General features: G+C 52.9%; 1 protein-coding gene across 1 annotated transcript; it reads right to left on the bottom strand.

The window, feature by feature from the left end:
* Window positions 1-10,649: 10,649 nt before the first annotated feature.
* LOC139239577 (histone H2B 1/2-like) lies at window positions 10,650-11,021 on the bottom strand (the record flags this gene model as incomplete). Its single annotated transcript, XM_070868356.1, has 1 exon — window positions 10,650-11,021. A coding segment is annotated over one exon (372 nt), but the record flags the coding sequence as incomplete, so codon positions are not given.
* Between the last annotated feature and the right edge of the window lie 3,888 nt (window positions 11,022-14,909).

Genomic DNA, 14,909 nt, shown 5'->3' with positions numbered 1-14,909 from the left:
CACCCCTTCCCAAATGTCTGCACCCACACTTTCACAACTGTCTGCACTCACCCTTCCCCCAGTGTCTGCAGTCACCCTCCGCCAGTGTCTGCACCCACCCTTCTCCCAGTGTGTGCACCCACCCCTCCCCCAGTGTATGCACCCACCCCTTCCCAAATGCCTGCACTCACACTTCCCCCAGTGTCTGCAGTCACCCTCCCCCAGTGTCTGCAACCATACCTCCCCCAGTGTCTGCACCCACCCTTCTCCCAGTGTGTGCACCCACCCCTCCCCCAGTGTCTGCATCCACCCCTCCCCCAGTGTCTGCACCCACCCCTTCCCAAATGCCAGCACTCACACTTCCCCCAGTGTCTGCAGTCACCCTCCCCCAGTGTCTGCAACCATACCTCCCCCAGTGTCTGCACCCACCCTTCCCACAGTGTCTGCACCCATCCCTCCCCCAGTGTTTGCACCCACCCCTCACGCAGTGTCTGTAAACAACCCATCCCCAGTGTCTGCACCCACCCTTCTCCAAATGTGTGCACCCACCCCTCCCCCAGTGTCTGCACCTACTACTCCCCCAGTGACTGCATCCACCCCTCCCCCAGTGTCTGCACCGACCCCTTCCCAAGTGTCTGCACTCAGCCTTCCCCCAGTGTCTGCAGTCACCCTTACCACAGTGTATGCTCCACGCTCCCCCAGTGTCTGCAACCATGCCTCCCCCAGTGTCTGCACCTACTACTCCCCCAGTGACTGCACCCACAACTCCCCAGTGTCTGCACCCATTCGTCCCCCAGTGTCTCCACTCATCCTTCCCACAGTGTCTGCACCCATACCTCCCCCAGTGTCTGCACCCACCCCTTCCCAAATGCCTGCACTCACACTTCCCCCAGTGTCTGCAGTCACCCTCCCCCAGTGTCTGCAACCATACCTCCCCCAGTGTCTGCACCCACCCTTCCCACAGTGTCTGCACCCATCCCTCCCCCAGTGTTTGCACCCACCCCTCACGCAGTGTCTGTAAACAACCCATCCCCAGTGTCTGCACCCACCCTTCTCCAAATGTGTGCACCCACCCCTCCCCCAGTGTCTGCACCTACTACTCCCCCAGTGACTGCATCCACCCCTCCCCCAGTGTCTGCACCGACCCCTTCCCAAGTGTCTGCACTCAGCCTTCCCCCAGTGTCTGCAGTCACCCTTACCACAGTGTATGCTCCACGCTCCCCCAGTGTCTGCAACCATGCCTCCTCCAGTGTCTGCACCTACTACTCCCTCAGTGACTGCACCCACAACTCCCCAGTGTCTGCACCCATTCGTCCCCCAGTGTCTCCACCCATCCTTCCCACAGTGTCTGCACCCATACCTCCCCCAGTGTCTGCACCCACCCCTTCCCAACTGTCTACACTCACCCTTCCCCCAGTGTCTGTTGGCACCCTCCGCCAGTATTGGCAGCCACTCCTCACCCAGTGTCTGCACCCACCCTTACCACAGTGTCTGCACCACGCTCACCCAGTATCTGCAACCATACCTCCCCCAGTGTCTGCATCCACCCCTCCCCCAGTGTCTGCACCCAACCCTTCCCAAGTGTCGGCACTCACCCTTCCCCCAGTGTCTGCAGTCACACTCAGCCAGTGTCTACAGCCACGCCTCACCCAGTGTCTGCACCCACCCTTACCACAGTTTCTGCACCACGCTCCCGCAGTGTCTGTAACCATCACTCCTCCAGTGTCTGCACCCACAACTCCCGAGTGTCTGCACCCATTCGTCCCCCAGAGTCTCCACCCATCCTTCCCACAGTGTCTGCACCCATACCTCCCAAAGTGTCTGCCCCCACCCCTCTCCCAATGTATGCACACACCCCTCCCCCAGTGTCTGCACCTACTCCTCCTCAGTGTCTGGATCCACCCCTCCCCCAGTGTCTGCACCCACCCTTCTCACAGTGTGTGCAGCCACACTCCCCCTGTGTCTGCACCTACTCCTCCCCCAATGTCTGCATCCACCCCTCCGCCAGTGTCTGCAACCACCCGTTCCCAAGTGTCTGCATTCACCCTTTCCCCAGTGTCTGCAGTCACCCTCCGCTAGTGTCTGCACCCACCCTTCTCCCAGTGTGCGCACCCACCCCTCCCCCAGTGTCTGCACCTACTCCTCCCCCAGTGTCTGCATCCACCCCTCCCCCAGTGTCTGAAACCACCCCTACCCAAGTGTCTGCAATCACCCTTCCCCCAGTGTCTGCAGTCACCCTCCGCCAGTGCCTGCACCCACGCCTCACCCAGTGTCTGCACCCACACTTACCACAATGTTTGCAATACGGTCCCCCAGTGTCTGCACCAACTCTTCCCCACTGTCTGCACGCACCCCTCCCCCAGTGTTTGCACCCACCCCTCACTCAGTGTCTGTAAACAACTCTTCCCCAGTGTCTGCACCCACCCTTCTCCCAGTGTGTGCACCTACCCCTCCCTCAGTGTCTGCACCTACTCCTCCCCCAGTGACTGCATCCACCCCTCCCCAAATGTCTGCACCCACACTTTCCCAACTGTCTGCACTCACCCTTCCCCCAGTGTCTGCAGTCAACCTCCGCCAGTGTCTGCACCCACCCTTCTCCCAGTGTGTGCACCCACCCCTCCCCCAGTGTCTGCACCCACCCCTTCCCAAATGCCTGCACTCACACTTCCCCCAGTGTCTGCAGTCACCCTCCCCCAGTGTCTGCAACCATACCTCCCCCAGTGTCTGCACCCACCCTTCTCCCAGTGTGTGCACCCACCCCTCCCCCAGTGTCTGCATCCACCCCTCCCCCAGTGTCTGCACCCACCCCTTCCCAAATGCCTGCACTCACACTTCCCCCAGTGTCTGCAGTCACCCTCCCCCAGTGTCTGCAACCATACCTCCCCCAGTGTCTGCACCCACCCTTCCCACAGTGTCTGCACCCATCCCTCCCCCAGTGTTTGCACCCACCCCTCACGCAGTGTCTGTAAACAACCCATCCCCAGTGTCTGCACCCACCCTTCTCCAAATGTGTGCACCCACCCCTCCCCCAGTGTCTGCACCTACTACTCCCCCAGTGACTGCATCCACCCCTCCCCCAGTGTCTGCACCGACCCCTTCCCAAGTGTCTGCACTCAGCCTTCCCCCAGTGTCTGCAGTCACCCTTACCACAGTGTATGCTCCACGCTCCCCCAGTGTCTGCAACCATGCCTCCCCCAGTGTCTGCACCTACTACTCCCCCATTGACTGCACCCACAACTCCCCAGTGTCTGCACCCATTCGTCCCCCAGTGTCTCCACCCATCCTTCCCACAGTGTCTGCACCCATACCTCCCCCAGTGTCTGCACCCACCCCTTCCCAACTGTCTACACTCACCCTTCCCCCAGTGTCTGTTGTCACCCTCCGCCAGTATTGGCAGCCACTCCTCACCCAGTGTCTGCACCCACCCTTACCACAGTGTCTGCACCACGCTCACCCAGTATCTGCAACCATACCTCCCCCAGTGTCTGCATCCACCCCTCCCCCAGTGTCTGCACCCAACCCTTCCCAATTGTCGGCACTCACCCTTCCCCCAGTGTCTGCAGTCACACTCAGCCAGTGTCTACAGCCACGCCTCACCCAGTGTCTGCACCCACCCTTACCACAGTTTCTGCACCACGCTCCCGCAGTGTCTGTAACCATCACTCCTCCAGTGTCTGCACCCACAACTCCCGAGTGTCTGCACCCATTCGTCCCCCAGAGTCTCTACCCATCCATCCCACAGTGTCTGCACCCATACCTCCCACAGTGTCTGCCCCCACCCCTCTCCCAATGTATGCACACACCCCTCCCCCAGTGTCTGCACCTACTCCTCCTCAGTGTCTGGATCCACCCCTCCCCCAGTGTCTGCACCCACCCTTCTCACAGTGTGTGCAGCCACACTCCCCCTGTGTCTGCACCTACTCCTCCCCCAATGTCTGCATCCACCCCTCCCCCAGTGTCTGCAACCACCCGTTCCCAAGTGTCTGCATTCACCCTTTCCCCAGTGTCTGCAGTCACCCTCCGCTAGTGTCTGCACCAACCCTTCTCCCAGTGTGCGCACCCACCCCTCCCCCAGTGTCTGCACCTACTCCTTCCCAGTGTCTGCATCCACCCCTCCCTCAGTGTCTGAAACCACCCCTACCCAAGTGTCTGCAATCACCCTTCCCCCAGTGTCTGCAGTCACCCTCCGCCAGTGCCTGCACCCACGCCTCACCCAGTGTCTGCACCCACACTTACCACAATGTTTGCAATACGGTCCCCCAGTGTCTGCACCCACCCTTCCCCACTGTCTGCACGCACCCCTCCCCCAGTCTTTGCACCCACCCCTCACTCAGTGTCTGTAAACAACTCTTCCCCAGTGTCTGCACCCACCCTTCTCCCAGTGTGTGCACCTACCCCTCCCTCAGTGTCTGCACCTATTCCTCCCCCAGTGACTGCATCCACCCCTCCCCAAATGTCTGCACCCACACTTTCCCAACTGTCTGCACTCACCCTTCCCCCAGTGTCTGCAGTCACCCTCCGCCAGTGTCTGCACCCACCCTTCTCCCAGTGTGTGCACCCACCCCTCCCCCAGTGTCTGCACCCACCCCTTCCCAAATGCCTGCACTCACACTTCCCCCAGTGTCTGCAGTCACCCTCCCCCAGTGTCTGCAACCATACCTCCCCCAGTGTCTGCACCCACCCTTCTCCCAGTGTGTGCACCCACCCCTCCCCCAGTGTCTGCATCCACCCCTCCCCCAGTGTCTGCACCCACCCCTTCCCAAATGCCTGCACTCACACTTCCCCCAGTGTCTGCAGTCACCCTCCCCCAGTGTTTGCAACCATACCTCCCCAGTGTCTGCACCCACCCTTCCCACAGTGTCTGCACCCATCCCTCCCCCAGTGTTTGCACCCACCCCTCACGCAGTGTCTGTAAACAACCCATCCCCAGTGTCTGCACCCACCCTTCTCCAAATGTGTGCACCCAACCCTCCCCCAGTGTCTGCACCTACTTCTCCCCCAGTGACTGCATCCACCCCTCCCCCAGTGTCTGCACCGACCCCTTCCCAAGTGTCTGCACTCAGCCTTCCCCCTGTGTCTGCAGTCACCCTTACCACAGTGTATGCTCCACGCTCCCCCAGTGTCTGCAACCATGCCTCCCCCAGTGTCTGCACCTACTACTCCCCCAGTGACTGCACCCACAACTCCCCAGTGTCTGCACCCATTCGTCCCCCAGTGTCTCCACCCATCCTTCCCACAGTGTCTGCACCAATACCTCCCCCAGTGTCTGCACCCACTCCTTCCCAAATGCCTGCACTCACACTTCCCCCAGTGTCTGCAGTCACCCTCCCCCAGTGTCTGCAACCATACCTCCCCCAGTGTCTGCACCCACCCTTCCCACAGTGTCTGCACCCATCCCTCCCCCAGTGTTTGCACCCACCCCTCACGCAGTGTCTGTAAACAACCCATCCCCAGTGTCTGCACCCACCCTTCTCCAAATGTGTGCACCCACCCCTCCCCCAGTGTCTGCACCTACTACTCCCCCAGTGACTGCATCCACCCCTCCCCCAGTGTCTGCACCGACCCCTTCCCAAGTGTCTGCACGCAGCCTCCCCCAGTGTCTGCAGTCACCCTTACCACAGTGTATGCTCCACGCTCCCCCAGTGTCTGCAACCATGCCTCCCCCAGTGTCTGCACCTACTACTCCCCCAGTGACTGCAACCACAACTCCCCAGTGTCTGCACCCATTCGTCCCCCAGTGTCTCCACCCATCCTTCCCACAGTGTCTGCACCCATACCTCCCCCAGTGTCTGCACCCACCCCTTCCCAACTGTCTACACTCACCCTTCCCCCAGTGTCTGTTGTCACCCTCCGCCAGTATTGGCAGCCACTCCTCACCCAGTATCTGCACCCACCCTTACCACAGTGTCTGCACCACGCTCACCCAGTATCTGCAACCATACCTCCCCCAGTGTCTGCAACCATCCCTCCTCCAGTGTCTGCACCCACAACTCCCCAGTTTCTGCACCCATTCGTCCCCCAGTGTCTCCACCCCTCCTTCCCACAGTTTCTGCCCCCATACCTCCACCAGTGCCTGCACCCACCCCTCTCCCAATGTATGAATCTATCACTCCCCCTGTGCCTGCAGCGGCCCCTCCCCCAATTTCTGCACCTACCCCTCCCCCTATGTCTGCACCTTCCCTTCCCCCAGGTTCTGCACCCACTCTTACAAAAGTGTCTGCACCCACGCCTCCCCCAGTGTCAGCAGCCACACCTCCCCCAGATTCTGCACCCTGCACTCCCCCAGTTTCTGCACCCACCATTCCCCCAGTATGAGCAACCTACAGGGTTAGGGACAGAAGAGTGGGCGGTTTTGGATTAAGCACGTCCGCTCTGTCAAAGAGCCAGCACAGGTCCAAGGGGCCTTCGGCTTCAACTTGGTGATTTTGGGGAGATCTGTCCTCTGTGCATTCTGAAGTAAAAATGGATCGAATTACACTTTGGAAAGTCCTTGGACTGTTCCAGTTGCTCATTCATGAGGAATACAACCTGTAGCTTATTCTCCAACGGGACCAATTAACAATAGAGCATGTCATTATGGAGAGCCAATCAGAGAAACGGCCGCCTTGCTGTTCGTACAAATAAATGCATCCGTCCGAAAAAGGCTTCAGCCAAGACAATGGCCCCCCAAAAACACCAAAGCTATGTCGGTAAATGCCAATGCCTAAGAAAGCAGCGAAAAGCCCCAGAAATAAATAAATTAAAAAGGCGCAACTTGTGAACACCTTGACTCAAAGGCTCTTTTCAGAGCAACCAAAATCTCTCCGGAAATAATGGAGACCGCAATAAAATGACACCTGTCCCGCGCCGGGCTCCTTCTCCAGAGAAATCAGTCACAAATAAAGAGACGAGGATGTCCGGCAGAGTCAGTGTGAGACGGTGCAGCGGATCTCGGGATTGATCTACGAGGAGACCCGCGGGGTGCTGACGCGGTCACCTACACCGAGCGCGCCGAGGGCAAGGCAGTCATTCTCCTGGATGGTGTGTACACTCTGAAACTATCTCTGGATTCGGCGGCTGAACAACTCGATCCTTGCTCCCCGGACAGAACACAAAGGCTCTTTTAATAGCCACCCACCGCCTCACAGAGAGAGCATGACCTGGGAACGGGGGATAGATTGTGGATTCACGTTGTAGAAACATAGACATAGAAACATAGAAAATAGATGCACGAGTAGGCTATTCGGCCCATCTAGCCTGCACCGCCATTCAATGAGTTCATGGCTGAACATGCAACTTCAGTACCCCATTCCTGCTTTCTTGCCATACCCCTTGATCCCCCTAGTTGTAAGAATTTCATCTAACACCTTGTTGGTGTTTTCGTACAAAGTAGCACTGGCTGCCTAGCAGAGAGCACCCATGTTATACTCTACGTAACTATATGGCCTTGCTAGACTTAGAGAGGATGATAGGCGCTCTAGGGTTCAATGATGGTGACAGGATGCATAGGGAGTATAGAGGGAGGGTGGATTAATTGGTGGGTTTTTGATGATTAAATGTGTTGATGTGGTAGATACAATTTCCTCGGATTGTGGAGGACAGAACGAGCAGGCAGAACCTTTAGAGCCAGTTGATGCTGTGAGGGGTACCGAGGATTCTGTGGGAGGAAGGTTTAGACGGTCAGAGTGGCCTCTTCTCTTTATATTGATAAAATAATCCTTTTACATGTTCATTTTTTTGGCAAATTGATCAGTCCTGCAGTGAAATTGACAGATTTTTGAAAATGCTGCTCTATCCCAGCTCAGCAAATCGAAGGCCAGTACTTGCCACCGCTTCGTTCCCTCGTCTTTGATAGGATTGAAGCTGGATGGGCGTCCGGCGCCAGCCAATCACTGCTTGAGGCGGTCCCTCCGTTTAAAATGACAGGGTTTGATCGAGGTTTAAAGGTGAGTGAGATGCCCAGTGTATCCCGACAGCATCCGCCCAATGTGGGCGGAAACTATCAGTGGGAGATCTGATAGTGAATTATCCCACAGCACATATCTAAATTCTGTATCTCACCTTTTTACCCAGCTCTTAATGCGGGGACAAGTGGGATACTATTTGTAATATTTTGAATTAACCAGAGCTGTAATTCTGGATCCCTCCTGTATGCAAATTCAACGGCGAAAAGTCTGCATGGGTCACTGTGTTCAGGATCGATATCCTTCAGCCGACGGAATTATTGCCTCAATAAGAGACGGTGAGCCCATCAACCGCTCATTTCCTTTAAACTCGGCTCTTAACATCCGTTCTCTCAATAACGTGCTCAATGACGGGCAGTCTGACGTTCACGTTCCGCCGCTTGTGTTTCCCTGAACCCAGTCCCTCTCATAGAAATATAGAAACATAGAAAATAGGTGCAGGAGCAGCCCATTCAGCCCTTCTAGCCTGCACCCCGTTCAATGAGTTCATGGCTGAACATGAAACTTCAGTACCCCCTTCCTGCTTTCTCGCCATACCCCTTGATCTCTCTATATTGATTCACTGATTTGAAGATCCGCTGCAGTGTTTGGCGATCTAGATTTCTACATTTTCATCACGTTTCTAACGGAGAATATCTATGGCTAATTTCTGATCAAGAAACTCTGAGCTTAATTACAGAGATATAATATGTTAACTTAAATCTGGGACAACTGAGATGCATAGAACAGTAACCAGCCCTTTCATAGATACTGTGGGTGACTCTGAAAATAGCCTTTGGTTTACTAGATTCAATGTTGTCCGCTTTACTTGCTCTTGGGCACACTTGTGGTTTTCTTATACAGCAGCACAGCCTGGATGTTTGGCAGCACCCGGCCCTGAGCGATGGTCACCTTTCCCAGCAGCTTGTTGAGCTCCTGGTCATTGCGGATGGCACGTTGCAGGTGTCTGGGGATGAAGCGGGTCTTGTTATCGTGGGGCGCGTTGCCGGCCAGCTGCAGCATTTCAGCGGTCAGATACTCGAGCCCAGCAGCCTTGTCGACCGGGGCTGCGGCACCCAGACGCTCAGCGTAGTTCCCCTTCCGCAGGAGCCTTTGAACACTGGGTACTGCAGTCCGGCCCGGGAGGAGCGAGACTTGGCCTTGGCCCGAGCTTTACCGCCAGTTTTTCGTCTTCCAAACATTTCCACAATCCACACGTTCAGAGAATGAATGAGAAACTCCTCCCACATCTGCCGGAAATTACAGCGGTCCCGGCCTGCAAGACCATCAGTAGGCCAGGACCATTCGAGGGAGCAACGTGGGGCGGCGTGCCACTGCAGGGAGCAGCGCTTGCAGCTGTAGGAAGGCGAGGCTGTGAAGCCAGGTCGCTGATTGCAGTTAGGGCAGGTACAGCAGGAGACACGAATGAGCGGCCAGAGATTGTAGAGGGATGTGATCTGACCGGGAGAGGTGTGAGTTCAGGGCCCAGAAGAGGCAAGGGCCCAGGTGCAGCACGGACCAGCTCACACTGCTTTATGCATGCGCACTAGGTCCGTGCAGCAGAGCTGATCTCCAGTCGTCTTGGGTAATCCTTGCCACTGGACCAAGACCTGGCTCTCTCAAGCCAGTGTGTTGGCTGGCGTGCAACTGCCACCTCACGTCAAATTAATCCACAGACAGGCATCTTCCACCCTCCAAGATATAGTTCGGGATCTGGAATTTTAGGTCCTTCATTGAAACATCTGGGAACTCATCCCTTTTTGGCCTGGAAGCAAGTCATCCTCGCTTTGAGGTACTACCTATGATGATGATAATTCATGAGAAACTCCAGGGAATGCACGGAGTGAACTTGTGATTGATCACTCTGTGGTGAACTGCAGAGGACTTTTCCGATGACCAATTACTATCTCCAACAGTCAGAAGCTAACATATTTTTAAGTTCAAAAAACTCGCCAAGAAATAGCGGATTATGGTCATAAATTCACGATTTGTCAAAGATTTCGCAACGCATTTTAATTCCTTTTGTCTTATTCCATAGATCCTTTGCAAGTCCCTGGCTGTTATAATCTGGATTAAATTCGGGTACTATTTCAAACTATCTGTAATGGGCGGGAATCAATCCCCACTGATTCTGTTAAGGGACACTTTCCAGCTCAATCTTTGTAAAAGTGTGCTTTCATAGATTATCGATCGATCCCCCTCAAAGGTAGGATTGAGACCAGAATTGGGAGTCCTTCTCTGAAAAGAGAAGAGGGACAGAGCGTTCACTCTGTCCCCATTCTGGTCTCTGCAAGAACTCCCATTCTGGGTTGTTACTCTTCGGAGAATGTCGGCTTAATAAAATGTTTGACCCCTGACGAGAATTATTTTTTTAATTAAAAAGGACACGAGAGAGAACGAGGTAGCTAAAGTCTTGAGTCTCACACCTAAATCAAGCTCCAAATTAATCTGCGGGTTGTGCAAATGAACGGGTCTGAGAGCAAAGGGAAAGCGCGACCAGGGACCGTGTTGGTAGTTTGGTGGGAAATTCAGCAGCGACGCTAAGGTCGACAGCAACAATGAAGCTGTTTATCTGAGAATTCTAAACGAAATCTACAGCTGGACCTTCAAAAGTTGTCAAACAGGTTTGCTCGGGAAATAATTACAGTAAATCGATTTTAAAGGTTTGTGCAGCTTTTTCAGAGAGGTTGTGGGTGGCTCTTAAGAGCATTTGTGTTTGGATTTGATCTCTCAGGACAGCGCGCAGTATTACTTGGAGCTGGTGTACTTGGTCACTGCCTTTGTCCCTTCTGACACGGCGTGCTTGGCCAGCTCCCCGGGCAGCAGCAGGCGCACGGCGGTCTGGATCTCCCGGGAGCAGATGGTGCGGTGCTTGTTGTAATGGGCCAGGCGGGAAGCCTCCCCCGTAATGCTCTCGAAAATATCGTTCACAACCGAGTTCATGATGCCCATGGCCTTGGAGGAGATGCCGGTGTCGGGGTGAACATGCTTCATCACTTTGCAGATGTAGATGGAGTAACTCTCCTTCCTCGACTGTCTGCGTTTCTTGCCGCCCTTCGGTGCTGTTTTCTTGATTACTTTCCTGGCGCCTTTCTTGGCGTTGACTTTACTATTCGTTAACGATCGTGTCGTTCAGTCAGGCGCAGATCTGAGGAAACTCTGCTCCAAGCCCGCATTATATGGGCAGCCCCACACAGTGCGCCCACATCGGGATGAGGGATGGGTTAAGGCAATGATTGTGATTGGTGAAGTGGCCGCCTTGCCAATAACCATAGTTCTGTGTCGTTGTCTTTGCTCTGCCTATGCTTCGGATTCTGTCTCATCTCAGCCTCTCTCACACTGTGCCTTTCTCAACCAGGTCCGGGCTGGCTTCATAAATACATCAGGACGGCGAGAGTTAATCATTCAGTTTATGTTCCTGTGAAGAATCGTCATGTCTGGCCATGGTAAAGGAGGCAAAGGACTGGGCAAAGGCTGAGCCAAGCGGCACCGTAAAGTGCTCCGTGATAACATCCAGGTCATCACCAAACCCGGCATCCGCCGCCTGACTCGCCGTGGCGGTGTCAAACGGATCTCGGGCCTGATCTACGAGCAGACCCGCGGGGCGTTGAAGGTTTTCAGGGAGAATGTGATCAGGGACGCAGTCACCAACACCGAGCACGCCAAGCGCAAGCCGATCACTGCCATGGATGTGGTACACGCTCTGAAACTGCAGGGCCGCACTTTCTATGGATTAGGCGGCTGAACAACTCGACCCTTTCCCCCGGACACAACACGAAGAGCCACCCACCTCCTCACAGAGCGAGCAGTGACCTGGGGAATGGGAGCGGGGATATATTGGGGTGAAGAATAGATTCAGAATTCTTAGTATTATGGGGTAACAAGTGACTCTTTGGCCCAGAACCTGCATTCTCTCCTCCCAGTGAAATGCTCTTTTACTCTCCCTATGTGTCCATTCACTCAGAGTTCTGTTTCCAATTAACTTTTATATATCAGACAGGTTTTGTGAAGGTGAACCGGAGCTTTCCACAGCAGGATAGGTTAAATCGAGCTGCTGTGACAAGCGGCCAAACTGTGATATTACTTTTTTCTGAAGTTTGATTCTTGCACAGATACTGTCGGCCATGAGGGAATTCTCGGGTTTAAGAAAAGACATTGACTGGACTGTAATGACCGCAATTCTAAGTGCCGGAATCCGCTGAGGCTTCTTCGAATTGGTCGCTTGCTTCGATTCATAGAAACATAGAAAATAGGTGCAGGAGTAGCCATTCGGCACTTCGAGCCTGCACCACCATTCAATAAGTTCATGGCTGCTCACTCCCCTAGTAACACTTTACTGCGTTCTCTCTATATACCCCTTGATCCCTTTAGCCGTAAGGACCATATCTAACTCCATCTTGAATATATCCAATGAACTGGCATCAATAAATCTCTGTGGTAGGGAATTCCACAGGTTAACAACTCTCTGAGTGAAGAAGGTTCTCCTCATCTCTGTCCTAAATTGCCTACCACTTATCCTAAAAATGTGTCCACTGGTTCTGGACTTCCCCCACATCGGGTCCAGTCCCGTCAAAATTGTATATGTTTCAATGAGATCCCCTCTCATCCTTCTAAACTCCAGTGTTTAAAGGCCCAGTTGATCCAGTCTCTCCTCACATGTCAGTTCCGCCATCCCGGGAATCATTCTGGTGAAGCTTCGCTGCACTTCCTCAATAGCAAGAACGTCCTTCCTCAGATTAGGAGACCAAAACTGAACACAATATTCCAGGTGAGGCCTCACCAAGGCCCTTTACAACTGCAGTAAGACCTCCCTGCTCCTATATTAAAATCCCCGAGCTATGATGGCCAACATGCCATTTGCCTTTTTCACCGCCTGCTGTACCTGCATGCCAAATTTCAATGACTGATGAACCATGACACCCAGCTCCCGTTGCACCTCCCCATTTCATAATATTCAACCATTCAAATAATATTCTGCCTTCGAGTTTTTCCACTACAGTGGATAACCTGACATTTATCCACATTATACTGCATGTGCCATGCATTTGCCCACTCACCTAACCTGTCCAATTCACCCTGCAGCCTCTTTGCGTCCTCCTCACAGGTCACACCGCCACCAAGGTTAGTGTGATCTGCAAACTTGATGATATTACGCTCAATTCCTTGATCTAAATCATTAATGTATATTGTAAAGAGCTGGGGTCCCAGCACTGAGCCCTGCGGCACTCCACTAGTCACTGCCTCACATTCTGAAACGGTCCCGTTTATCCCGTATCTCTGCTTCCTGTCTGCCAACCAGTTCTCTACTCATGTCAGTACATTGCCCCCAATACCATGTGCTTTGATTTTGCACTCCAATCTCTTGTGGGGACTTTGTCAACAGCCTTTTTGAAAATCCAAATACACCACATCCAATGGTTCTCCCTTGTCCAATCTATTAGTTAAATCCTCAAAAAATTCCAGAAGATTTGTCAAACCTGATTCGCTTTCATAAATCCATGCTAACTTGGACCGATCCTGGCACTGCTTTCCAAATGCACTGCTATTTCATTTTTAATTATTGAATTGAACATTGTCCCCACTACTGATGTCAGGCTAATCGGTCTATAATTACCCGTTTTCTCTCTCCCTCTCTTTTTAAAAATGGTGTTACATTAGCTACCCTCCAGTCCATAGGAATTGATCCAGAGTCGATAGACAGTTGGGAAATGATCACCAATGCATCCATTATTTCTATGGTCACTTCCTTAAGTAGTCTGGGATGCAAACTATCAGGCCCTGGGAATTTATCGGCATTCAATCCCATCAATTTCCCAAACAAAATTTGCCACCTTAGAAGGATATCCTTCAGTTCCTCCTTCTCACTAGACCCTCGGTCCCCGAGTACTTCCGGAAGGTTATTTGTGTCTTCTTTCGTGAAGACAGAACAAATATATTTGTTGAACTGGTCTGCCATTTCTTTGTTCCCCATTATAAATTCACCTGAATCTGACTGCAACGGACCTACATTTGTCTTCACTTATCTTTTTCTCTTCAAATAACTATAGAAGCTTTTGCAGTCAGTTTTTATGTTCCCGGCAAGCTTCCTCTCATACTCTATTTTACCCTGCTAATTAAAGCCTTTGTCCTCCTCTGCTGCATTCTAAATTTATCCCAGTCCTCAGGTTTGCTGCTTTTTCTGGCCAATTTGTATGCTTCTTCCTTGGATTTAACACTATCCCTAATTTCCATTGTCAGCCACGGTTGAGCAACCTTCGCTGTTTTATTTTTACTCCAGACAGGGATGTACAATTGTTGAAGTTCATCGATGTCATCTTTAAATGTTTACCATTACCTATCCACCATCAACACTTTAAGTATTATTTGCCAGTTTATTCTAGCCAATTCACGCCTAATACCATCGAAGTTACCATGCCTTAAGTTGAGGGCCCTATGCTCTGAATTAACTGTGTACCTCTCCATCTGAATAAATAATTCTACCATATTATGGTCACTCTTCCCCAAGGGGCCTCGCACAACAAGATTGCGAATTAGTCCCTTCTCATTACATATCACCCAGTCTAGGATGACCAGCCCTCCAGTTGGTTCCTGGATATATTGGTCTAGAAAAGCATCCATAATACACTCCAGGAAATCCTCCTCCACCGCATTGCTACCAGTTTGGTTAGCCCAATCAATATGTCGTTTAAAGTCGCCCATGATAACTGCTGTACCATTATTTCACGCATCCCTAATTTCTTGTTTGATGCAATCCACAAACTCACGATAACTGTTTGGTCGTCTGTACATAACTCCCGCTAGCATTTTCAGCCCTTTGGAATTCCGCAGCTCCAACCATACTGATTCCACATTATCCAGGCTAATGTCCTTCCTTACTATTGCATTAATTTCCTCTTTAACCAGCAATGCCACCCTCCCTCCTTTTACTTTCTGTCTATCCTTCCGCAATGTTGAATATCCCTTTATGTTGAGTTCCTAGTCTTGGCCATCCTGGAGCCATGTCTCCGT

Source organism: Pristiophorus japonicus, chromosome 28 (genome assembly GCF_044704955.1).
Source record: "Pristiophorus japonicus isolate sPriJap1 chromosome 28, sPriJap1.hap1, whole genome shotgun sequence".
Lineage (NCBI taxonomy): Eukaryota > Metazoa > Chordata > Chondrichthyes > Pristiophoridae > Pristiophorus > Pristiophorus japonicus.
This window is presented reverse-complemented; position numbering and strand designations above follow the sequence as displayed.